Here is a 27,006-nt window from a genome sequence, read left to right as displayed (position 1 = left end):
GGAGGAGGAGGAGGGGAGGGGGAGGAGGAAGGGGAAGAGGAGGAAGAAGAGGAGGGGGAGGAAGAGGAGGAGGGAGAGGAGGAGGAGGAGGAGGACCACGACGACAATGACAATGACAACAACAACCACCACAGGGGAAGTGTCTGCAGCAGCCAGCCAAGTGAGCTCTAACACAGTTTCATGTGCATGTCTGGCCTCTCAGGGAGGCTTTGGGCTGGAGTTATGCATCTGGGAGTCATCAGGTTCTCAGCAATATTCAAAGCTACAAGCCTGGATGAGATCACCCACGGAGTGGGCGTAAAAAGCAGAGAAGGGACAGAGCCCTGGAAAACTCCAGTAGTGACATCCCGAGACACAGATGTCACCACAGTCATGGGAGGAGATGGGGGGGTGGGGTGTCCAAAAGCTACCAGAGAAACATGTTCCAGGAAGAAGGGTCCTCAGCTATGTTAGATGTCACCGATGGTCAAGGGACACAAAGACTGGGCATTAACCGGTGGGACCAGGAACAGAGACTGGCTCAAGGCAGAGAGACAGCTGTGCCAAATCAGAATCCCTGATTCAGGAAATGGAACAAAGGGTTTCTGAGAGACTGCGGAGGCTCACAATAGGAGCCAATGGACGGTCTTCTGCATGGCTCTTTGCATTGCTCTCACCCCACCCCACCCCCCAGCAAACAGTAAAAATAGCTAACCTTTATTGAGCACTGGCTACGTGCCAAGAATGCTATTATGATGCCTGTTTTTAAATAGGGAAGGAAGGGGCTCAAAAGTCATGTAACTTGCCCCAGGTCACTCAGCTGGTAAGTAGTTCAGCCTTTATTCAACCCTGTTCCTACATTCAAATATAAACTGCCATTGCCTCCTTTTAATGGAAAGGGAGGCCTGCACTTAGGTAGAGAGGTCGCTGTATTTTCTTTGAGATGGGGTTTCTTGGGCCCCAGGCTGGCCTCCAGCTTTTGCTAAATAACTGAGGGTGACCTTGCACTTTTGATCTGTCTCCTGAGATAGGCACGTGCCACCATACCCATTTGTAGGCTTCACTGGGAATTGAACCCAGGGCTTTGTGAATGCTAGGCGGGCACTTTGCTAACTGAACTACATCTCCAGCGTTGGAACTCGCTTTATAAAACAGTTTTGGACCAGTGCCTTCTGTTTGAATGGTGTTTCCCACGGAACTCCTACAAATCCCCTGAGAGATATTCCAGCCCTAACATTGCTTTTTGGTTTTGTTTCTTTGAGAGCGGAGCATTTACACCAAGATTGGCCTTGAACTTGTGATCTTGCCCACCTCCACCTCCCAAGTGCCAGGTTTATTCCCGTCATTTCCAAGATTAGGAAACAGGGGTGTTGAAAGGGAAGGTGGTCTGAGGGAGTAGAGGTCATGGCTGCAGAACTCAGGTCCAGACAGCCCAGGAGACTTCAGCTCTGACTATGCCTTGCCTGTCCCTTTCATTTATGAGTCTGGAGCAGTCAGGCTTGGAGAGGGATGGAGAACCCAACAGAAACGATGCTGCCCTTCACACATGCTCACCACTTGGAGCATACTTGTGTGGGTTCTTCGGGATTCCCAGCCCAAGGCAGATCTGGAAGTCACAGGCAGGTTTCAGGGCTTTGGGGGGCTTTCCCAGAACCAGACTTGCTCTCTCTCCACACAGACTGACATCACAGCCTAGACAGAGCACGGAACTGACTTCCCTTTCCTACCCTTCCCTCCCGTGTTATACAGGGCCACGCCCTACCTGTCCAGTTGTGAGGGAACGGCTGTAGCCAGGGATGGAACTCCGGGGATGGATCCGGGGTGGGACACAGCAGCTGAAAGAGGCAAATGGCAGAGTCAGAATGGGAGTGTGCGCCAAGGTGGAGAGAGGGTCTGATGGTATCAGGGCCTCTGACCAGGTTCTCCCCCCCACCCCACCCCACCCCCACACACACTAAGAGACTACCCAGGAGACTCGGAGTCAAAGGTCCCTCCCCGCCCCCGCCCCACAGCCCTCTCTTTGCCCTGCCCCACCCCCCACGCCCGCACGCAAAAGAAACACTAAATCAAAGACCATGACTCCACTCCATTTGGAGCAGAGCAAGATAGTCTGTTGAATCCTAAGCAGGGCTCCCCATCCAAAGCCTCCACATACAGTTCCTGCGGGATCTCGGAATCATCTCTGATACCCTTCCCCACACCATCCTTACTTGATCCTGGCTGTGTCCACGCTGGAGGAACGGCGGGAGGCAAAGCGTCGGGCAAGAGCTTTTGGAGACGTCTTGGGGCTACCATCTGAGTCTCCACTCTCCTCATCCCCCATGGCTTTGATGTAGCTGCCGCTCCGCATCCTGCGGCAGGGGATCTCCCCATCCTTGCCACCCGTGGGGTAACCCCCCCAGTCATCTTGCGGCACCTGCAAGGACAAGGGCCTTTGTCCCTCAGACAGCGTTACTGGTCCGCTGAGAGGAGAGGGTGTTCTTCCTCCCACTGGCAGTAGGAGGCGCTCTACCCTGCTGGGGGAGCAAGCCACACTGACTTGAGTAGGCACAGAGGACTTGAAGGGAATGTGTCAGGGTGTTTCCCCTCTCTTGTGGGGGTGGCTGCATCACCCTCCAGAGACCTTTAGCTACTCAGAAGAGGGTCAGCTGAAGAGATGCCAAGACATTGAAGACCAGAGGCCTGCGTGGCCTGTCAATCATACCCTCATCTGTGCAGCACAGCCTGACCTCAGTGACCTTTCACCCCTGCCTCCTCCATCCTTTTAACAGGCGTCCACTTGCCATCCCCTGACTCCCTCCCAGCTCTCAAGGAACCACAGAGGCTATCAGGCAGGGAGCATATCAACACACTCCACAGTCTAGACCAAAGCTAGATGGTCAGGAGATCAGGCCGGGGCAGAAGCTCAAGTGGCAGGAGGGGAGCCAATTAGGAGACTGAGGCTGTTCTGCAGGCAAGGGATGATGAGGCCTAAATTAAGACAATGAGAATAAGGGAAAGAGGAGGAGATGGAGATGAGATGCGCTAAAGAGCATCAGTGAGCCTGATTAGTGGGGGAAGGAAGAGGAGCCTGGGAGGAATCCAAGATGGCTGAGGAGGGCGGTGGCTGAGGACCCAGGGGTAGAGCGGGCTGTCCTGCACTGAGCCACAGAACCCCAGATTTGGGGAGGAGTGACAGGTTCAGAGTTAAGCACCCCGAGTTGGGCCAGGAACACCCAGGAAGGTGGTTGTTATGCAAAGTCTTGGGGTTTACTGGCAAAGACCAGCTGGAGGCAGACACGCAGAGGCAGAGATCAAGGGTGGTAACCAGATGCCCAGGAGTAAAGGGGACACCCCAGGGAGAAGAGGGAGAGAACTGAGGAAAGGCCCCACTGACATTTTAAAAAGGAAAAAAGAAAGGAGAAGGGGGCCTGTGAAGTCACCTGAGCAGGAGTGGGCAGAGGGGTGGGAGGGAGTCAGGAGGATGCCATGTCACAGAAACGAGACATTTCAAGAAGAAAAGGGAGTCGATTATGTCAAATGCCACAGTGCTCTTCAAGGTCAGTAACTTGTGCTCCGCAGTTAGGAGACCCAGGGCAGAGTCTGGCCCTGTCACTTGCTAGCTAGGTGAACTTGGGCAAAGCTAATTAAGCTCTAAGAATCAGTTTCCTGAGCTGTAAATAGGTAAAAGTAATTATACCTGCATCAGAAGGGTCGGTGGGTAAGATAAACAAGCAATTCAGAGAGCCTGCAACACAGAAATTGCCCAGTAAATGAGGGCTATTATTACAGGCATTCAGGACATTGTTGGGGGATTGCTGCCCAGAGACCACCGGTAACCACTGCCCAGGGCACATTCAAGGGCAGGATGTGGAAATCTGACTGTGGTGAAAGGTGAGGGAACCCGAGGAAAGGAGCTTACACTCTGAGACTTTAAGTAGAAAGGGATGGCAAGAAGTGGTAGAGGGTGAAGGTTTGGAGAAACATTTTAGAGAAAAGCAGCTGTAGCTATGTTTTCAAGAGAGCCAGTCAAGGTAGGCTCTTACTCCAGGGCCAGTTGAGGGATGAAGAAGCCCTGGTTGGGAAGGGATCAACTCCATGGGCTGGAGTCCAAGATGGTCCCCTACACGGTGAAGAATGAGGTGGAAGGAGAGAAGGCTGGCAAGGCTTTGAAAGCACATGCAGTAAGGAAGAGGTTAAACAGAGCAAGGAGGAGAGGCTCCAAGGAGCCAGGCTAAGGGAGGGGGACTCATGGTGAGGCTAGAAGGTTCAGGAAGAGACCCTCACAAGGGAGCAGGCTCAGTGAGGCCAGAGCTCCATCTAAAGACAGAATCAGAGAGGTAAATGACTGATGCTCTCTGAGGGCGAAGCAGGGATCCGGAAAAGGCTCACAGGCACACTGGTGTCCAGTAGGAGAAACCAGACTTCATTAAAGGGATAAGAAGCTAAGTATGGTGATATATTCCCTCCAGACGCGGGAGATGGAATGGAAGCAGACGGAGGTAACTCTGAGCTACACAGGAGTTGGAGATCACATCAGCATGGCCTACCTGAGACCCTATCTCAAAACAAAACAGAAAAAAGAGAGGGGAATATACCGTGACACCATGTCACATAAAGCCAACCGCCCCTGGTTATGTGCCAGGGAGTATCCGGCTATCTTGGAAAGCCCCTGCAGCCTTCGATTCACCCTCCCTTGAACTCAGACCCCCACTCTCAACCCCCATCATGTTAGGATGCTCTGGAATCCCAGGCCCTGAGAGCCATCCCCACCTCCATCCTCTACAGAGAGGAATGGCAGGAGACCAGGGCACACACTGCCACGCTGCAGGGCTCCCACTCCACAGCCACTGCAGCGCTCTCTCCTCCTCTGCAGGACACTGTGAGGTGCATGTTAAAAAGGAAGCCCCCAGGGAGGTCAGGACAGCCCTGGAGAAGCAGCGGAGAGCAGCAAATCTGGTAGCAAGGTCTGGTTACAGGGGAGGAATGGTGCCTTCCCCGGCACTCTTCAGTTCTCAGCCTAGAGAACCTCCCCACGGAGGGAGGGAACAATCCGAAGCTAACCTACGAGGTCTCAGATCCCTGTTTTTTGCTATAGCACTATTTGCTCTCCTGGGCTTTCATGGGATTCCCCCAGGAGAGCACTAACATGTGTACAACTTACAGGCAAGGCCAATGTCATCCCAAAGGCTCATGCAAGCCTCACCTCTCCATCCCTTCCAACGTGCTGTGGGATCTTCCTGGAACACCTTCAATCGGCACTCAACTAACTCCAACTCCTCCACAGAGACTCAGCTCAGGAGACATTCCTCACAGGAGCTTCCTGGAGCCACCCCTAACCACCACCCACAAGTGAGTGAGGAGCCTCCTCTGTGTTCCCCCAGGACCCAGAACTCTCTTCTATCACACAGCCTATCATCTGTTTCCTGGTCTATGGCCTAGAAATCGTGAGCTCTGGGCAGCAAGGGTCTTTATCACTGTACCAAGGATGTGCTCACTGAATGAATGAATGAATGAATGAATGAATGAATGAGGATTAACAACCGAAGAGAAATGCACACTTAGGAGATAACCCTAAGTCTGGCGGATCTCCAAAAACTTGCATTGGCCTTTACCCCTAAAAGGCCAGGAGCATTCACGAAATCAGTGCGGACTGGTTGAAGCTGGAACGAGAGCCTCAGGAAAGGACTCAGAGCTCCTTGGGGCAAAAAGACCACAAGGTTACCTGGGTAGGATGAGAGAGGGCCATGGCCATCACTTCTCCATCCACCCGTAGGAAGCTCTGCCTGAATAACATCAGGACTCAGACTCCAGTGTGTCACCAGCCTGGGAAAATCCCCCAAGAGGCATTTCCTCCAATGTCCTCCATAATTTTCTGGACTGTCCCACCACACCATAGGTCAGATGACAAACCCAAGTAGAGGAACGTTCTGGAATCTGATCTTCATAGTCCAAGAAACTGGACCACCAGGATTTGCATATAAAGAGTCTAGGGGAGGGCTTCGGGCAGGAGGGATTTCTTTCCAACTCCCAAGCTCCGAGCTCGAAGGCAATGCTCTAAGTAGTACCATTATGCCCTGTCCACTGCCTTCCCTTAACCTCACACCGCCTTCCACCCCAGAAGACAGAGGTCAGCACATGTCATCCAAACCAAAAGGCAAAGGAGTCTTCCTGGCATCAACATCACTGCTCAGACTAGGGAGGTCCCTTCATTGTACAAATGAGGAAAGGGAGGCCCCAAAGGGGTTCAAAGTATCACAAGGTAGCGCCTCCTTCCTCCAAGACCTCCAACACTGGCACACCACCCAACCATATCCATCGTTCCCCCAGCTGACCAGACTGGTGAGGACTCAAAACAGGTCTCCCTATCCCACCAAGCCTCACCTGCAAATAGTGATAAGTCCTGGCTTTGGCCTTGGTCTCTGGACCCAGCAGCCCCTTGCCTGGCCCGGCCCCTGGGTATCCATCCCGGCCCTGGCTGACCATCATGGTATGCCAGGCACTTCGCTTGACTGACTGTCCATCCAGGGACATGGACATGCCAGTGCAGGCAAGGCAGCGGCCTTCCGACCCGCCCGAACGCCCCTTGAAGCTCAAGTCCCTGTAGGACCCATCTGGAGCATCCAGGCAGAAGGGACCACCAGGCTCTCCAGGAGGTCTCCCACCCAGAAAGCCACTGTCACTGTCCAAATTGTCATCAGAGCTCCACCAGCCTGTGGCCTTGGTCTGGTGTCGCCCATCCCCCTTGCGGTCCTTGCTCTTGCTCCGTTTGCCGTGCCGGGACTGGTGGTGGTGGTGATGGTGGTGGTGATGGTGGTGGTGGGAGGTGGGGGGGCCTCCAGAGCCTGGACCAGAGTAGCTGTCTCCCCCAGAGCTACCTCTTCCGTCGGCCTTGGGCCCGTTATAGTCTCGCTTCCCGGGTGCCTCCAGAGAGTGGGACTTGGCAAAGAGCTTCTGCACTGAGTGAACCAGGTGCCGGATGCGGCTAGGACTCTCACTGCGAGCCTCGGGGGCAGTGCCAGATCCAGGTCCAGGACCAGGCCCTGCTGGACCTCGCTGGTATGGGAGTGTGTGGAAGCCATCTTGTTGGACTGGCAATTGCTTTTCAAACTGGTCCAGGAGTGTGGGAGGCAATCGGGTGGCACCCTTGCCCTGTGGGTGGCCCACACAGTCTTCACAGGTGTCGAAGGGGCCCTGGCCGGGGTACATCCTGGGGAAGGTACTGCTGCCTCCCCCAGCCCCCACCCCCCCTGGGCCTCCCTCGGGGCCTACTGATGATGGACCCTCACTCAGGCTCAGTGGTCCTTCTGGAGAAAGGTGTCCCAGGCCAGCTCTTGGAGCACAGAAGCGGGGCTCGGTGGAGAAGGCCTCCCTGGAGCCCAGCAGGTACGGGGCCCTGGCAGCTGGGCCCACGTCCATATGCTGTTGGTCAGCAAAGCGGGCTGGGCGGGGATGGCTGCCTCGGTCGCCATGGTAACCCCTCATGGCCTCAGCAAAGGCTCTTCATATTGTTGGGGGCCAGGCCCCAGGAACCTCCTGAGAAAGAAAAAAAAGAGATTTGGACTGAACAACAGGCCACTCTACCTAAAATCATCTTTCACCAGGCACCGTGGCATCCCTGTTGGTATTGCCTACCAATTTATTGTGATTAATTATACTACCTTTCCACACATGGACTGAAAAGTCCTTAAAACAGTCATAATAGACAAAGACACAAGGGCACAGGATAATCCCATCATTCATCACTGTTGAAATTTGATAAATACTTATCCACAAGAGGAAATGCTTTCAGCCAAATGGGCTTTTAAATATCTTTAGATTATCAAAAACAAAAGGCGACCCAAGCAGACGTACCACATATTCAAAGAAACCAGTCATTAGGTGAACTGGCTTTTAACAAGCTAAGCAGAAGCAAATTGATCCACAGCCATTCCACCATCTCAACCCTATCCCTCACCGCCCTGCTGCAGGTGCCAAGATGAGACACTGACTTCAGGTCTACATCTCCATGCCACTCCATAAAACCTCTCTTCCTTGCCCTTCTACCTCCTTGCTTCTGACTGCAGGCTCCTCCCCTTCGCCCCTCTCGGGGAATGCCATAGGGCAGGAAAACCTGAGTCGGCTCCTCCTACCTTGGCTGGCTTCCAGATACTAACCACTGGAGTCCCCTCCCAGGTATGCCAGGCACTTCGCTTGACTGACTATTGCCCCTCCCCTGGCCTATTTTCCTTTGCCACATTCTCCATGAGATGGCATCTGGGGGCGGAGGGAGGGTGGGGAGAAAAGATTCCAGAGAAGGCTGGCTAGACCAGGCAACATTTGACCACTGGACTACGTGGAACCCGGGAGTTCTTCCTCCCAGGAACAGTGGGCCGGTAAGGCTGGAAGCCAGTAGAGAAACCATTGTTGAACCAGTGTCCCTGGCCCTCATCCCAGGCTTGCCGAGGCGACAGGACAAGAGAGGTCAGCTCTCAGCAAGAGTTGCCTCCAATCAGGACTCCAGGAGCTGCCAGGACAGGAGCTATGGCAGGAGGAGGTGACAGCAGGAGGGACAGGGACAGAGGATCTGGCAGACGGAGCCCTCCCCCACCCTAGACCAGCTCCTGGGCCATCTGCTGACTAGGAGATGACAGTCTCAAAGACTCCAGACAGCGGTACCTCCTAAGACTCAACCTCCCTTCCTCCCCACATGGCTTCCCCGCACCCATTCTGTCTCTGGCCTCTTCCAGATCCTGCTGGAAACTCATCTTCTACTATTTTCCTCACATTAGCGATGTGCTGGCTATGGTGCACATCTTAGTCTCTAAGCTGACTGAAAATCCTGTCGTGTAGACATTATCCACACTTACCGTGAGAAAATGGAGCTCAAAATGGAGAGATGGAAAAGCCAGTAAGTGGGTGAGTCTCTGCCCATCAAGTATTTGGGTTCAAGAACCCAAGTATAACCCCCATATTGCAAATCTTCTAACACTCACCATCCGGGGTGTCCCATCCTTGATGTCAGGATCCTCACCACCAGGCAGAATCCTAACTTCAGCAGGCGCAGGACCACTGGCTCCTGACAGGAAAGAAAGAGGGGGTGAGCCAAGGAAGGGCACTCCTCCCGGAGTCCTCAGGACAGATCTCTGCCCTGGCGATTCTCTTTCCCAACCCCCCAAACCAGGCCTGGTTGGATCCCCCACGATGCAGAGGCTTCAGACCCTCAGGGAAATGAGGTTGGCTTCATTATGCAAATGTATGCAAATTTGCTCATAGGTTGGACTACCTCCAACTGCAGGTGTCTGTGTGATCTGTCCATGAGGCTCAGCTACAGCGTTTTTTTTTTTTTTTTTCCCATTGCCCTTAAATATGGCTGCACTCCACAGACATTTGTTGAGTGCCCACCTCAAGGCAGATTGAACGAGAAGCGTACTGAGGTCATTTGAGTGTGGCCCCTATCCTTGAAGGGTCTGTAGTCTAACAGGAAGAACTCGAGGGACAGAATTATCAAGTCCCTATATTCTGGCGCAAGCTGTTCCTTCCTCCTTGGTTCTCTCTTCTCTCGAGCTCTCCTCCTGGCTAACACTTACTCTTAAGAAACCTCAACTTCCCATGGAGACTTCTTGTACTCTTTATTCTGGATTATGCCTCTCACTGGGCTTTTATGACACTCCAGGTACCCCCCAAGAAGCAGCAAGCACACTGGATAGAAATTGCTTGCTTTGGTCTCCATCTCTCCTACTACCAGTCTCTAGTAAGGTGAAAAAAAAAATTAGGTTCCAGTCATCTCTGACTTGAGCCAGTCCTAAGTCACTGTTCCCTGTGGGTGAGGAAGTAGCTGTGCAGGAGAGGTGACAAAATATTAGTCTGGCTTGGATTAACAGCTAGAGCAGAGTCAGTAGAGAGGAAAGAAGGAAGGCTTCCCAGAGATGAGGGCATTTGAAGTACAATATGGGTAGACAAAGGTTGGGTGTGGGATAAATTCCCAGTGGAAAAAACAGTGGGTACAGGGCAGACAAAAAAAATGCAAATACCAAATTCTGAGGGTTGGGCTTGGAATGTTCCAGAAGCTGGTGAGGGTTTGGCAAATACTGGAAGATGGGGAGTCAGAGAGGAAGATGACTCTCAAGTTTTCAGTAGCCGTGACTGGAAGACTAATGATGCCATTATTAGAGACGGGGATGTCAGAGGGAAGAACTCGATTTGGGGGCATGATTAATAATAGTGAAAGAGACACAGTCAGACATCAGGAAGAACTTCCTGACCCTGAGGAATGTGACACAATGGAAAGGATGGGAAGTCCATAAGAGTCGATAGAGGAAAGGTTCGGATATAAACTGCTCCCAGATCCAGGGCCTGGACCAAAGGAGCCATTTGTTATCTTGCCTAGAGAGACACTGGGGTGACATTACTGATACCAAGAGCCTGGCTCTATGGCAATTTTCCTTTATTGTCCTTTTGCTAGGATGAGAGGGAAGTTCAGACCAAGAAGCTTGGGCTCCTGTGGAAAACCGCCCAGAAGCGTCCCCCAACTGAGACGAGGCTTTGATTAACCCGGAGCTTTGTCTGTGGCATAGTCACAGACAAAAGGGGCACATATCAAACTGGAACCTCACACTGAACTACCTAACAGGGGATGTCCAAGTCCGAAGGTGTTCCCCGCCACCGGCTTCCTACAGCGGCTGCCACCAAGCTGCTCAGTTGCCATTGGAATGTTCTGTTTTGTTTTGTTTTGTTTCTTTCTTCTTAAGCTGTATGTATTTGTACATTATATGTATCGGTGTTTTCCCATCATGCATGTACATGCATCACATGTGTGCCTGGTGCCTGCTGAGGTCAGAGGTGTACAATCACTTGGAACTGGAGATCGTTATGAGCCACAACACGGATGCTGGGAGACACCCAGATCCTAGCAAGTGCTCTTAGGGACTGAGTCTGTCTCTCCCACCCTCTTGGCTTTGCTTTTGGAGAAAAGTTTCTTGACTCCTAGGCTGGCCTAGGACTCCTTCTATAACCCAGGGTGACCTTGAACTCCTGACCTTTCTGTATCCACTTCCCAAGTACTGGGTTTATAGGTATGAACCACCCCACCCAGCTTGTCGTCAAGCTCTGATTAAACTTGATTCTCTCTTGTTCTCACCAATCCACGTTCCCTTAACTTTGGTCTCAGACAGGAGCTCGCCAGATAGACCGCTAGCACCTATTCCCTACAGGAAGAACTGTCTAAGAACAAAACACTGCCCCAAACCAGGTCTATGGTATCAGACAAATGGGGTGATCTTCCAAGTTTAATATACCTGTCCACATACCATCCAGGACATTAGTGAACAGCAAATGACACAATACCTATGAAATCATTTTAAAACCCTAGGAAGTAGAGGCCAAGGAGATGGCTCAGTGGTGGACGGGGGGGGGGGGGGGCTTGCAGCCAAGCCTGACAATCTGAGTTGGCTCCCCAAAGCCCACCAAGGAGAAGGAGAGAAGAGAGTCCCGAAGGTTGACCTTTGACCCCCCACATATGCCTCATGACATGCGTGCACACCCCCAGGAAAGCATTCACACTTAAGCAAATAATAAAATTAAATTTGAAAGCTTAAAATCCCACCGTGTGGTTGTGGTGGTGGTGCGCCCATTGAATCCCAGATCTTGGCAGGCAGAAGCAGACAGATCTCTGAGTTCAAGGCCAGCCTGGTCTACAGAGTGAGTTCCAGGACAGTCAGGGCTACACAGGGAAACTCAATCTCAAAAGACAAACCAAAAAAAAAAAAAAAAGTTGAAAATTCCCAAAGATTACACAGTGTAATCTCTAACATCACACCGTTATTTGGGGGCATTTTATTATTATTTTTAAAAGATGTGTTCTTTTCGATTATATACAGATTGTGTGTCTATGTGGGGTATTTGGATGTGAGTATTGCCGGCCACAGAGACCAGAGGCCTCTGAGTTTTCTGAGGTTTGAGTACTCAAGTGCCCAGCAAGAGCACTACTGGTTCTTCACCACTGAGCCATCTCTCCAGGCCATACTTTTTTCTTTTTTTCTTTAAGTTGAGGCAGGATCTCCCTATGCAGCCCAAGCCTGAAGGCCCTCCTCCCCCAGCCGCTTGAGCGTTGGAATTACAGGTGTTCAAGCAAATCCACCAGAAGCCTTTATTTGGGTGTCTAGGATCTTCAACATACAAACAGCAAACAATATAACTAAATACAAGTTACTGAAGGAGGGAGATATTCTATTCCTGAATTCGAAAAACAAGACAAAACAAAAAATTGCTCTCATGTAGCCCAAGCCAGCTCTGAATTCCTTACACAGTCAAAAATGACCTTGAATTTCTGATCCTCCTGCCTCCACCTCCAGAGTGCTAGGACTGCATTTGTTTGTCACTACACCCGGTTTTAAAGGAAAGATTTAATTATGAACTCGTATGCCTCAGATCCCATGCCTCCCCCTCTGCCCCCATCTCATCGCTAAATACAGTGAATGGGAGGGAGAACCAATCAAGGAGAGAGCTCGTCGCCCAATCCATCACCCCTTCCTATGGATCTTGCTTCCTAAAAATAGCTGTGCCCACTGAGTCCCATGCCCACCAATCACTGCTGGCGGAGGAGCGGAGAATGATTCCCAAACCCCTTTCCCTTCTTCCCAGCCTCCCTTGTGATGAAGCCATGCCATTCCATTGTGGCTAATGATTTATACATGAAAATATGAGGTTCCTGGGGGAAAAGTCTGCTTTCGTGACAAGGGATGGGGCTTACGGGTACCATCCTCCCTTCCCCCATGCTTTCTGGCTAGAATAAAACAATGATGACCAGATCCAGGGTACCCGGCTTGAGAGAGAGGCTTAGAAAGTCACAGAGATGTTAGTCCTGACACCATCGAGCCACAGAACCAACACAAGCGGTTGCCTTTCTCCAAGCCTATCTATGATGAGGAACAAACTCTATTTTAAACCCCTGTTGGCCAGATTTTCTGCATTTGCGACAGAAAGTGGTGCTACTGAATCCAGCTGCACCCCAAACATCACCTTCTGCTGGGGCATATGCAGGAGGCTCCTAACTTGTCTCCCCGTTCTGGTGACCCAAATTATCACTTGGTGATGCAGATGTGACCATACCGCTTCTCTGCTTTCTTCACCGGTATCCTTGGGTTAGCATTTTAAGCTGGTCAGCCGAGCCACACACCTGGTCCTTTCTGCTTTCCCACCATCCTCTCCCCACATGCTCCCCCCTCCCCTTGCTCACTCTCTCTGCTTCAGCCAAGCCAGCCCTTTTTCAGTTCCATGATCCCTCACATCATGGAGCCTACTCCCTGTCCAGAGAGCTTTTCCCCCACTCCACCTCTTCCTTGCTGACTTCGGTTTCCCCTTCAGATCTCAGCTTGGTTGTCGTTTCTTCAGGGACGCTTTCTCTGGCCTCCCTGACTAGGTCAGATCTCCCTGCTGCTTGCTCTCAGGGCATTCTGTACCCTTCTCTTATCTAGTTGCCATTTTAAATGTGTATGATTCTGTGGCTGTCTCTTTCCCGATAGGATGTGAATTCCAGGCAGGAATTCTGACCATCTTCAGCACATTCCCCTAGCCCCCGGCACAACGCTTGGCGCGTAGTAGGTATTTGTTGAGTATGCCTGTTTTGACTTAAGGCATTTGATCTGAATCCCAGGATGTGACTTCATCCCTCCATACATTCCCATCTAAAGAAATAGGACCTGAAGCCACCAAGATCACACGGAGAGATGATAGCGAAGCCGACATTGCCCGACTCCGCAGCCTGATGGCTTTGCTACTGCCTGCACCATTAGCCTTGAAAAGCTGAGCTGGTAAAATGTCATTTGAAAGTAACAGGTATTAAGCAACCGAACAAATAAAAAGACTGCATACATACCGCACAGCTAATGAGAGCCCTCATTTAACTTGCTTCTGTGTGGGGAATATAACGTCATGCCAAGTCCAAGGTCAAATAAAGAGACTAAAGGAAACTCCCTGAAGTTTCTTCGCCAGTATCCTTGAGTTAGCATCTTAATCTGGCCAACTAAGCCAAGCACCTGGCCCTTTCTCCTTTCCCATTATCCTCTTCCCAAACACTCCACCCTTACTTGTTCTCTCTGCTTCAGCCAAACCAGCCCAAGACAGGGTCTCGTGTAGCCTGAGCCAGTCTCTAATGCACTATGTATCAACCTTGAATTTGTAACAATCTTGCCTCTATCTCTGAGTCCTGGGACTAGAGACATGCCTGAAGTCTGGTTCATGTGGTTCTGGGGACCAAACCACAGGGCCATGTATTTGCCAGGCAAACACCTCTCCCAACTGAGCTACATCCCTGGCCCTACTTTTTCTCCATTTTACCAAATCAAGTCACCTTTCTTCTTATCCCATGACACAAGAGAGCCGCCCAGATGGTCAACCTCTGGACCAGGAAGGCAGCCACTTCTACAATTACCTGTGGCTGTCTATGAGTGGAGACCAGGAGGGTGCTGTGTGTGACAGGTTCTTCCATGATAGACCTCAAATTTATCTGGTAATGGAAGATGTGGCACAGATGCCGTCACCAAGAAATTACCCAATTTAGCGCCAACTACACAATTCAGCAATTAGTTTCTTACACCGGAACTTGCTGGGGGCCGCCAGGCTGGTGAGGTTGTTGTTACAAATCTCACTGGGAAGCCAGCTGTGTAATTCGCCAGGAGGTTGTCACTGCCCCAAGCAATTACCTTCCAGAAAAAGAATGGAAAATGGAAGAAGGAAAGGAGCTGCAGAAGAAGTCAGATTGCCTCCTCCCCTGCCCCAGGGTCAGCTGACATGCCTTCCCTGAGACCGAGGTGACTCCCAGGCCCACCCCTCATCAAAGCACTCACTGGAGTGGCTTTGCCATCTCACGATCTAGGTTCAAATCCCTTGCTACTCACTTGCTAGCTGGGTACACAGAGGCCAGTGATTCGCTGAGCTTGCACCATTTTCTCATCCATAAAATGGGGTCATTAGAGCCACCGTGAAGGTGTTAATGACGTGGTGGTTAATACTCAGCACATCAAGTCCTTAGCACTGTGGCTAACACAGTAAATGCTCTGCACAAGTGGCTAAAGTGACGGCTAGCGTTTGTTTTCTTCCTTCCTTCACCGGTTTACAGCGTGACCTTGAACAGGTCATTTACTCTCTCTGGGACAACTGCCTAAGGCTGGTGATCCTCTGCTGCCCAAGAGACAAGTTGTTCTTGACGGCCCACATCTGGGGACCAGGGATCCAGATGTGCTCAAGAAAAACCAGTGTCTTGGGGACTTACCCACAGGATGGCTTAGGTAAAGAGGGAGATTTTAAAAATTAAATATTAGCTGATTCGTTGTTTCCTTGGGATGCTGCTGGCAGAACTAGATAGGATGGTCCAGAGAGCTGCGAAAAGATGTTGCGGCTCTTTGACAGGGGTCAGCTTTATCCCTTCCCACAGGGCCTATGAGGTCATCCCCATACTGGTTTCAATCAAACAGATTTCCTAGCCAGTGAGGTCTAGGGTTTGTTTTGTTGCTGGGAGCCAGGCTTCCTCCATGCCTGTGACTGAACCATGTGTGCTGTTGGGAGCTCTAGCTTCAGGTTGTACTTAGCCATCCCCTTTCCCTGTATCAACTGAACTAACAGAGCTAGGAGTGTGCCGCTTCCCTGTTTGACAGCAGCGGCATGCCCACTGGAAATAGGATTGGGGGTGGGGGGCACTGAACTATAACACAAAACCTCTGGCCCACAACTCAAATTCCACAATTATTTATCTCTGCCTATGGATTCCTCTCACCCCATCACCTCTTCTTGTATCCACTTTCATCTAAGCCTCCTTAATCAATCTGACCTTAGTTTGGCTGTGGTATCTCTGCCAGCATCTCTGTTGCTAGGTGGGTGCCTCAGTCCCTGGCTTCTCTCAGCCCAGCCCCATGGCCCAACCCTAGCCCTTAAGCCTCCAAGGAAAAATGTCTCCCGTACTGTCCTTACCACAGCAAGGGGAGGGGGGCAGAATGGAAGGAGGGAAGTTTACAGATATATTCCTTTACCTTCATTACTTTATTTAATCAGGTCTTTCTGGGAGCTCGGAGCAAGAGGGCTGCAGAAAATGGGCTTCCTCTTCCAAAACACTCAAGACATTTCAGCAGGGCTGAGTCTAAATGCATCTCCTGACCCATCAGACAGTGCTCATGCAAGCCTGTGCATAACCCATACCACCTATAATCTCTTTGAAAATCCCACCTCAGGGGGGCTTGGCACTTGATGTTCTCACGGCCAGAACACTCTGCCCCAGATATTCCCATGGCTTCCTCTGTCTCATCTTGCTGGGCTCAGTTCCGACAGGCTTTCCCTAACCGCTCACTCTAACGAAAGTCTAACCTTATCTTCCCCGGGGTTCTTTCTACGCCACCCTGGTCTGCCGCCCCAAAGCACTTATGGATCTTTGAAATTGCTTTCTTCACCCATTACATTTTTATGGTATGTCTTCAGCTCCAAGGGGGCAGTGACTAGGCCTGTGTTCGTCTGTGATCTAGAAGGCATGGTACTGGCAGACGGGAATGAATGGCTTCCCTGCTGCCCTCGCCCACTCTCCTGTGCACAGAAGCCAGAGGAAAGGACCTCCCCAGCCTTCCCTCCAAAGGCTTTGGAGAGCTCAGAAAGACCGGTATTGGAAATCCTGTGTCTAAACACAGCCCAGCTCTCGCTGATCGCTTGTATCTATCAGACGTGCTCTCTGGCACGGGGAAGGTGTGGTGGAGAAGACAGAAGAGAGGGGATGATCCTTACAGTGAGTGCTGCAGAGACAGACAAGACTATGAGGGGGCTCTGAGGGACTGAGCTGTAGGATCCAGGCTCAGTGCCCACCGCCAGCCCCAAGTCTTGCCACTCAGACTTGTTGGATCCCAGATCCTTCTCTAGCTGGGGCCACAGAGCCAAGAAGTCCTGCATACCAAATATGAGCTTCCTCCTCCTTAACCAGGGCTTCCAAAAGACCTCAGATACAGCCTCGCTGACCAACCTTCTCTCTCAGAGCCAACTGTTTCCAGCCCCTCTACTCTCAGTTATGTCTGCCACCACCCCGCCCCACCCCAACTCCTCAAGGGTCTCCAAGATCCCAAGTTTGGGAGCGTTCGCCTGCTGAGAGAAGTCTCAGGACCAGAACTCCTAGAAGACTCTATCCAGTGGTGGCTAGTGACAGAGAGTGTCTTTTCTAAGTTTTGAGCTAAACAATTCAGATTTATAGTCCACCAAACATGGGCCCTAAGGAATTGTCTCCCTCTCTGACAAAGTCCCCCTATGCTCAAAAAGGGACAGGAATGGTTTCGTTCTTGGGTCTACGATGCCACAAGGGTTAAAGTAAAGCAGATAAGATGTCCAGCCCAGGGCTGAGGGCTGGCTGAAGATGAAGGGGAAGTCATTTAAATGCATGAGAATTAAACGCAGGGCCTCTTGGAGAGGATTTCTCAGACAGCCTTGGGCAGAGACCTGCAACCATGCCTGGTGCATCAGAAACGGGTGCCGTAGAAACTCTTTTTTTTTTTTTTTTGCATCCAGGAATTTGCTTGCCTAGAATACCTCTGAACACCTCCCACATCTCGAGCACGCAGAACGCAGCAGAGCAGCCCCAGTGTCCCAAAATGGAGGAACCTGAAGAAATCAGTCTTTAGGTTCACAGACTTCCAGAGTCCTCGGTGGCCATAGATGGCAGTCTCTCTCCCCACTCCAGAGACGGAGAAGAGAGAGCTTAACCGTCTCACACGGAGGACTGAAGTGATGCTATCTACCTGAGCCTGTGCTACCTCAGTTGACCTCTAAACAGCTTGTTTTCACTGCCTGGGTTTTAATGTTCTCATCTGTAAAAATGGAGACAGTGTTATTTGCCTCCTTGAGTTGTAGATAACCAATAACCAATTGATCCGTCCAAGTTATAGTGTATTGATCTCCATCCTCACGTCTGTTCTAACATGAATATCATAGCATCTTCTTTCATGTGTGTGTGACTCGCTCTGGCCTCCGAGGTGTTGCCAGACTGCCAGGGCCACCAGAGAATAAGAGGCAGGAGCCAAGTCCCAACAGGGGTCCAGCAGACATGTGATTCTGTGGCAGGCCAAGTGCACAGCCTTTTCTACTTCCAGCCTAGCCAACTGGTCGTGTGTCTCTGCCGTGGAACCTACAACTGAGGGTTAGCATCCCGTCCCCCAATCCTTCTGGCACAGGGATGTCTAGCTCAAAGGCCCATCTTCTCCTTCTGGGTCCATGCCACAGGAGAATCAAGTTCAAGGCTGGACCCTTTTAAGGGTCTTTTGTTGGCTGATGCTTGGTTGGTATCTCCTAACCTTCTGGTCTGCCTGAAGTCTACTGACCCTGACTCAGCTGCAGGAACGCCGAAGCCCAGTTCTCCTCTGAACCTCCGAACCTCTGAACGTTGAGGATCTGAGAACAGAATGGGAAGCTGAGGGGTGGGGAGCACTGGGGAGTACAGGGGATCACACGAGTCAGGTGTGCAGGGCAAGAAGCAGCATACACTGTAACAGCCAGCCACCGAGCAGAGAGACCTTCCTGCCAATGGCACCTCTGATGCATTTGAGACGGGCTCACAAGTAGCCAGGCTAGCCTCAAACCCACGTTGTAGCTGAAATGACCATAAATAACTGGCCATCCTGTCCCCACCTCGAAAGAACTGAGATCCTAAGCGTACGTCATGCCCAGTGTATGCAGTGCTTAAGGATCCTGCTCATGGTTCTGTAGAAGCTGGGCAAGCATTCTGTCAGCTAAGCTACATCCCAGCCCTGCATAAAGTATTAACTAAGAGTTACCTTCCCATGAAGCCCAAGACAGAGCAGATGCTAACTCCTCTTCTGCACGGTAAGATAAATGTGGGGTGCAAGGGTTAAACTCCTTAGAGGCTAGGATCAGATATCTATTTCTACATGGCCAAGCAAAGCATACAGTAGATTCTCAATGAGTTCAGCTTCAGTGACTGAGTCACCAAGAAGCAGCAACCAACAGCTGATGCACTGGAAGGAGGGAGAAACAGCACTGCACCTGGGCCAGACTTCCAGAGCAGACAGAGCTTGTGTCCTGCCCAGGGAGGAATACAAGCAGAGTCCGGCACAGAACAGAAAAGCCTCAGCTGCCTGTTAACTTAGAAGGAAGGCTATGGTTTATAGCCCAAGCTGGCCTTGAACTTGCTATGTAGTCAAGAATGACATTAGTATTAGTAGTAACTATAGTCATTTGTTTGTTTGTTGTTTGGTTGGTTTTTGTGACAGAATCTCACTTCATAGCTCTGGCTAGTCTAGAACTCACTGTGTAGACCAGGCTAGTCTTGAACTCACAGAGATCCTCCTGCCTCTGCTTCCTGAGTGCTGGGTAAAAGGGTGTGCCACCACGCCCAGCCCTGGCTGAGGATAACTATAAAACTTCTGTTTCTCCTGCCTCTACCTCCTGACTACTGAGATTTCAGGAGAGTTCTATGTGGTGATGAAGATGGAAAACAGGGTCATGTGTGCCAGGTGAATACTCTTCCAACTGAGCTATATCCCTGGCTGTCCCAGAATTGTCTATATAGACCACAGGGATCCACCTGCACTCACAGGGATCCACCTGCCTCTTGGGTATTAGGATTAAAGGTGTGTGCTACCATGTCAAGAAAGAAAGAAAAGGAGGGAGGGAGGGAGGGAGGAAGGAAGGAAGGAAGGAAGGAAGGAAAGAAGGGAGGGAGGAAGGAAGGGAGGGAGGGAGGGAGGGAGGGAGGGAGAGAGAGAGAGAGAGAGAGAGAGAGAGAGAGAGAGAAGAAAGAAAGAAAAGAAAAGAAAAGAAAAGAAAAGAAAAGAAAAGAAAAGAAAAGAAAAGAAAAGAAAAGAAAAGAAAAGAAAAGAAAAGAAAGAGTCAGGGCCTTAATCCCTGCACTTGGAAGGCAGAGGCTGCCTGGATCTCAGTGTTTGAGACCAGTTCGGTCTACAGAGCAAGTTCCAGGACATCTAGAGGTACACAGAGTCTCATTATGTATCCCTGGCTAGCCTGGACTTACATAGACCAGGCTAACCTCAACAAAATCACAAGTTAGGCTGGGAGATAATACAGTGGTAGAATGTTTGTCTAGCATCTACAAGGCCTTGGGTTTGATCCCCCACATCATGATCACACACACAAAATGCCAACAATCTGCCTGCCTCTGCCTCTCCAATGCTGGGACTACATATATGCACCACTATGCCCAACAACTTTAAAAATGTCTCATTCATTCATTCGCTCTTACTTATGTATATGTGTGTAAAACTGCTTGTCTGCTCATGCACCACGTATGTGCAATGTTCACAGGGAACACAAGAGGGCATTGGCATTACAAGCAAGTATGAGCCATCCAGTGTGGGTGCCGGGAATCCAGTCCCAGTCCTCTACAGGAGCAGCAAATGCTCTTAACCACGGCCATTGTTCTAGCCCCTAGTTTTGGCTTTTGAGACATCTAACTATACTCATCTTAGGGTGGCCTGAAACTCAATGTATAGCCCAGGCTAGACCCAAAGTCATTCATTTATGAAACCTCTGCCTCAGCATCCCAAGTACTGGGATTACAGGAGTGCACCACCACTTGGGCTAAGATCAGCTCTTTGAATTCTGTAAATGTGCAAGCACTGTGTTAAACTGTATAGGAGAAAAATAATCTTCTCACACAGTTACCACAACTGCCCATGGTAGGTACCATCCTCCATCCCATCTAACAGATAAGAAAACTGAGACTTAACATGTAAAGAAAATTTCTTGAGGTGATACAGATGGTAGAACACGGGGCTGATAGTCTCAGCCTCAAGGAGACCAGGTTCAGATTGAACAGGTATGCATCAGAAACACCTTTCTGAGTCAAGATCTCGGATGAGGTCAGCCGATAGACCCCACCCCACCCCGTAGGTCTGACTCAGCATCACCTCAGGAAAGCTCCACCCCTACCATTTCTCCCTCACACATGGCCACACACATACCTCAAACTGCCCACTCACCTTTTACCTCATGTCCATCCAGATGTTAATCACCACCCCTATGCAATCATCCACACACGCCTTACACAGCACTTACTCTCGTAGAGAGTCCGGGACACTTAGCATGTAGAAACACAGTTCCCACAAGAGTTTTTCCCACATCTGCATTACCACCCAAAAGACACCGATCTCTGGGTGCACAGACACAAGCATGACATACCCTTCATCCACACCCTTATCTCCCTAGGAGAGTTCTATGTGTTCCTATCTCACAGGCACCCACACCCGCTCAATGCCATACATCAAATCCCCCCCCAACAAGAACTTTATCCATCGTTCCCAAATCCAATACTAGGCCCAGGTGAGCAATGATACTCCCTTCCTCTGGGCTTGGCCAGGCAGCCCAAAGAGGGAGAGAAGGCTCGGCCTGCCTGTGATGGATGGAATTAATCTACTGAGCTAGAGAAACTAAATAATTAAATCCCTAATCACCCCCCCAAGTCAGCCCAGGCCAATATAGTTGAGGGAGGGGGAGCACTGAGGCCCAGACCAATATCCTAGAAGAGGAGGGGCTGAGGAACCAGACCCAAGCAGAAGCCTTTTGAGGGGGTCTCCTCGAGGAGCTGCAGCAGGCAGACAAGCACAGCAGGCTTCCCTTTTCCCTTGGAAAAGAGCGGCTTAGGAAGCTGGGCTACCACTGGCCACTGAAACAAACCCGGTGAGGGCACAGCCTTCCCTCCATCCCCAGAATCCTTGCTGTGAAATGGGAGGTGTATCCTGGGACTGTCAGGGGCTAGGAAAAGGGACACTCAAAAAGCCAAGGGCTGTGGCATTCAAGGGCATCTGCCCAAAAAGGCTGACTGCTCTCAGACCAGCTTTGGCCCTGGCTTCCCGCCCCCCACCTCCACCCCCACCCCCTTCAAAGCAGGCTCTTCCCTAAGCCCAGTACAGATGGCAGTGAAGAAGCCCTCCACAGAGGTGCACCTGCTTCCCCGAGAAGTGGGTCCAGCACGTGGCAAAGAGGCTGAGGAATGGGGCAGAGGCCTAGGCAGGGGGGCTCTGGGAATCAGCCTGGGAACAGGCCCCAGTCCGATTGGTTGAAAAGTGGGTCATTTTCCTTTTGAAAAATAGTGAGAAAATGGAGAAGTAGGTCGGGCTCTCATCCCCTCAGCCCCAGACACCACCCCCCGACTTGTATGGGGAGACATGGAGAAGTGTGCATGTGCAAAAACTCCATGTTCCCCAGAACCCCAGCCAAGGTCCACGTGTAAGAGGCCAAGGTCATCTTTACTCAGGCCAGTCAAGGACAAGCACACTCTGTAGCCAGGACAGAAACACAGCCACACCCTCCCCTGGGGTCTCTGGGGAGAAAGGAGTTAGACCTGGTCCAAGCAGAGGAGAGAGGACCCTAGCATAAGGAACTCTGAGAAGCCCCCTCCCATTTTCACATCGCGACACCTCTCCTCTCTTCTCCTCCCTTTCCTCTTCGTCCACGTGGGCAGAGTCGTTGCCATGACACCGCGGGCAGGTGGGCGGCTCTGGCGGCGGTTTCGGCCCAACCCCCAAGCTCACAGCCCAGGTGGGAAGGGAGAGGCTTGCAGCACCCGTCCCCTAGTCCCCAAAGAGATAGGAGAGCAACAGAAGAGTCCCCTCCACCCCACAACCTAGAATGGGTTTAGGACCAACCTCTCTGTTGCAAAGCAGTCCAGCTCTAGGTAGAGGACTGGAGGGTGAACACTCAAAGAGATCTTTAGCCTTGAATAATCTCTTTCCCCAAAGGTCAGGCAGGGGGTGGGGGAAGGGTGACCCCCAACCCCCATTTCTTTCTCTAGTTCTCACCATCAGTGATCACAGACTGTGCTTTGGTTCCTTCTTACTAGCAGCCCACTGGTCCTGCCTGAGGTCCGACCTTAGTTCCCCATTCTACAGTACAAGGGCAAAGCCCCTGGCTCTCTTGAGAGAGGAAGAAATCATCCGTCAAATCACAAAGAGAAATTCCTCCCACACTACCAAGTCCCAGACCATCCTATAGAAACGGGACCTGACTTCATATCAAAGACCCAGGCAGGAACCAAGAGCTCCCAGCATCTCTAGCTGCCGTGCCCGCCCTACCAGGGGAGGAGTTGGACTGGTAAGAGAGAATACCACATCTGATTTCAGGAAGTCTGAGCTGTGCCTAAGCTTTCCAGCTCGCCCTTCTCTTTCTCTGTCTCCAAGGCTGTGTCTGTGGCTCTGCTTTGCTAAGGTCCTTCCTGTTGTTCAGTATCCCGCCTGCCATCTAGCCTGTTCCCTAAGGCTTTGCATCACCGTCACCGATGCAATGGAACCACAGAGACCCTGCTTAGCAGCCCTCTGCAGCCTGGCTGGCAGAGGTGGGCGTGTGTGGGTTGGTAGTGACAAAATCCTAAAGGAAGGGGGAATGGCAGCCAGGGTTAGCTGGAGGGTGTCCAGCTTCTCATGGGGGTATGAGTCGTGACATACACACAGCGAGACACACACACATACACACACTCCCGCACTTCTACTTCCCTCCTTAGCCTTCGCTCTGTGTGTGCGCGAGTGTGTGTGTGTGTGTCTGTGTGTTTGTGTGTGCGAATGTGTGTATGTGTGTGTGCGTGTGCGTGTGTGTGTGTGTACACATACATGCATAGGTGTGAACAGTCTCCTCTTCCTCCACGGTTAATACCCTACATCAGGCCACCCTCATCCTCACTTCTCACCAAGGCTATCACAACAGCATCCCCAAACCAGTCTCCCCGCCTCACACCTTGACCCACTCATCGTATCAACAGCTAGTGTGTGATCCCTCTATAATCTGTTACAAATAAACTGAGAGTGCTTCACTCCAAGCCAGATACGCTTCCTGTGCGCAGTCAAGAATGCAATGAGCGAGGCCCACGAACCTCCCATTTCCCAGGAAGTTTATGGTCTGGTGGGATGGGAAACCAAGATATGAGGTAATGGTGGTGGCGAGTGAAAATTTAAAATATATATAAACTGGGGTGCGGCAGTAGAGCAGCAAGAGGCTATTTAAGTTAGGCTGCTGGGGAGGGAGGCCTCTGCAGAAGAGAGACTTTTGAGCCAAGATTTGAAGAAAGGGAGGGGGGGATGGTGTGAATGTCTAAAAGAGCATCTCCGGGCTGAGGGGAAGGGAAAGCATCAAGCCTCGTGGTGGAACTTTCCAGCTTCTCTATGGGATGGGAAGGAAGCCTCTTGGGACCAGGGAGGCAATGGACAATGATTTCACACTTAATACTCTGGCCCCACCCACTATGCACTCCGAAGGTGGCTCCTGGTGAGATAGAAAGCATGAGCACGGCTGGAGACACACTTGCCTAGTATGCAGAAAGCCCTGGGTTTGAGTCCCCCCAACACTACCTAAAATCTATCATGGTGGTGCATGCCTGTAATTACAGCACTCAAGAAGTAGAGGCAGAGGGAAGCTCAAATTTAAGGTCATTCTCTGCTAGGTGGTGTGTCTGAGGCCAGCTTGATTTGAAACCCTGTCTCAGAAAGGGGTGAGAAAGAGACAAGGAAGAAGAAGGGAGTTGGGGTATGGGGTGGGTGGGAGGTATAGTCTTATCCTATTCCAGCCCCTGAGTCCATGGAGCAAGGGTGGAGGGTGGGAGACAGGCTGGGACCTTTCCTCTTTATAGTTTTTATACATTTGTTTATGTGTATATTTGTTTACTCGCTTGTGGCATGCACGGCGTGCATGTGGAGGGCAGAGCACCTGAGGAAGGGAGCTCTCTCCTTCAACCATGTAGGTTCTGGAGACTGAACTCATCAGGTTTGGTGTCAAATGCCTTTACCCACTGAGCCATCTCACCGGTGGCCCAATTGGACACTTCTTGCTCCGTAATACCAGGCCTCTCGGTTGCTCACATGTCAAAAGCTTGCTCTTCTTTTAAGCCTTGGCTCCACCCCCTCCACTTTCTTTGGGTCCTTGTCAAACTCCTCCCTCCCACTCCAGAGCTGACCCAACGTTCTCCTCAGATTCATGGTGCCCTCTAGGCTCACATGCCTCCACATTTTCTCCTTAGACTTCAAGTCACTCCAAGTTCAGGAGCATCGAGTGCCGAGTGCAATCTGTAGAATGTTGTCAGCGTAAGCTAGACATTGACTGGGTGACTATGTGCCCTCGGTGAGGCACGTGGGATGGAACAGGGACTGCAGATAAGCCCTCATCAGCCTTGGATGAGACAGGCACGGTGGCTCATACCAGTAATCCCAATACTCAGGATGCTGAGACAGGAGTTTTGCCATGAATCTGAGGCCATTATGGGATACATTCTGAGTTCTGTGCCATCCTATAGTACAGAGTAAGACTCTGTCTCAAAACACAAAGAATTGAGTACACGAAATACAGAGGCTTATGGCTACAAGTTGCCATTAGGCCACAGCCACCATATACTGGGACAGTTCATATACATTGTTCACATATGTGTGTATGTTAACATGTATGGGCCTATCCGTGTGTATGTGTGTATAAATTTGTTTTCCTATGCATATTAGAAAGCATACTTATGTTATATGTGCATATACTACCATAGATAAGTAATACCCACATTGCTACATGCCCTGTATGGGCACACACACACATACATACTGGGCCTCCTTAATATCCCCTGACCCCTCCTGCTACCACCTTGTTCTTAATTCACGAAACCTCTAGAGTAGTGTTGATATTGCTCCTCTACACTTCCCCACAAACACCCCTAAACATCACAGCATCTGGACAAAATCAGGACTGGATCTCCTTCACAGCTGTCATCAAGATTTCCCTCTGTAAACTGCCTTCACATGAGTGGTGATGGGCACTAGCTGGCTTCCTAGGACATGGGAATTAGAGACACCTGCTTTCTGGAGAAGAGCCACAGACATCAGAGTGGATCAAGTTCAAGCTAGTCGGAAAATAACTTTCGGACAAGGCCAATGTTGAGTCAACTTCAATATCTATCTCTCTCTATGAATCAAGTTTATGTACATATATGCATGTGCTCCTAAATCATTCAGTAAATATGTATGTATTTATTTATAAATAAATACATACATAGACTCACATTCATGTTCATGTACACATGACCACACATCTATATTGCTGGGTGAGCACATCACACACCCATCTGCTGGTTTAGCTGCCTTCACAGTCAAATGTATAAATGGATGTATACAAAGTCATACATAGCCAGGCGTGGTGGCCGTCTTTAACCCCAGCACTTGGGAGGCAGAGACAGGCGGATTTCTGAGTTCAAGGCCAGCTTGGTCTACAGAGTAAGTTCCAGGACAGCCAGAGCTACACAACACACACACAAGTCTCACAGACCCACTCACAATACAGGCAGCTTCCCCCATCCCCCAGGCTTCTTTACCCTGTCCACAAAGACTGAAACCCATCCTTGTATTTCCTATATTTATATTTATTTATTTGCAACTTGCAAGGCTCCCACCTCTCCATTGCAAAGCTATTCCTGTTAGTTACAGGGAACACCCAACTCCGGGCCATGTTTTGAAATCCCCTTGTCCCATGCCTGGCAAAAACAGTATCTGCTCAGACATCTTGGGTAAAGATAACAATAAAGTTGGTATAACTCATACTGTCCAAGAGGCAGCCCACCACCACACATGCATCCCTTAGTTATAGGAGAAGGGGAAAGATAGTCCTACTGACACGTCTGGGTAGGTTTCTCCACTCCCAAACTCTGAAACAGAGACTGAGGCAGAGAAAGAACAGTAAATGAACTACTTTGTATCCTGAAGCCTCCTGGGACGCCCCTCTTCTTCCCTTCAGAGTAGTTCCATGTTGTCCAGCTTCCCGAGGCAATCAGTCTGAGAGCCCTGACAAGGGAGAAGGCAGACCAGGACTCTCAGAAACGTAAAGGGGATGACCCGGGCTGAAAATCATAAAAGCAAGTGTTTCTAAACAGGAGCCACTCAGGGACAGAGAGGCAAGCTGCGGACACCTCCTCCTGGAAGAGAAGCAACTGCTAGAACACTGGATCATGAATAGCAGGACTCTCTAAGGGGCCAGGGAGAAGGGGGTGGACACCAAGCCTTCCATGAGGGGGTGGAGGGGTGACTGCTTCAGGCAGTAGCAGCAGCTCCAGAGCCT

The 27,006-nt window shown here is 50.8% G+C and overlaps 1 protein-coding gene across 6 annotated transcripts in view; it reads right to left on the bottom strand.

Moving 5' to 3' along the window:
* The window catches only part of Dlgap3 (DLG associated protein 3), a 68,439-nt gene that overhangs the window by 34,863 nt on the left and 6,570 nt on the right, over positions 1-27,006 (bottom strand). For all 6 annotated transcript variants that reach the window (XM_029476795.1, XM_021160075.2, XM_029476796.1 and 3 more), the window contains exons 2-5: positions 8,934-9,016; positions 6,343-7,494; positions 2,190-2,395; positions 1,742-1,814 (exon numbers count right to left, since the gene is read on the bottom strand). In XM_029476795.1, the coding sequence (XP_029332655.1) occupies positions 1,742-1,814; positions 2,190-2,395; positions 6,343-7,443 (1,380 nt within the window). In that variant the 5' untranslated portion in view covers positions 7,444-7,494; positions 8,934-9,016. The remainder of the gene's footprint in view (positions 1-1,741; positions 1,815-2,189; positions 2,396-6,342; positions 7,495-8,933; positions 9,017-27,006) is intronic.

Source organism: Mus caroli, chromosome 4 (genome assembly GCF_900094665.2).
Source record: "Mus caroli chromosome 4, CAROLI_EIJ_v1.1, whole genome shotgun sequence".
Taxonomy (NCBI): domain Eukaryota; kingdom Metazoa; phylum Chordata; class Mammalia; order Rodentia; family Muridae; genus Mus; species Mus caroli.
The sequence above is the reverse complement of the archived record's forward strand: the minus strand, read 5'-3'. Positions and strand labels throughout refer to the sequence as shown.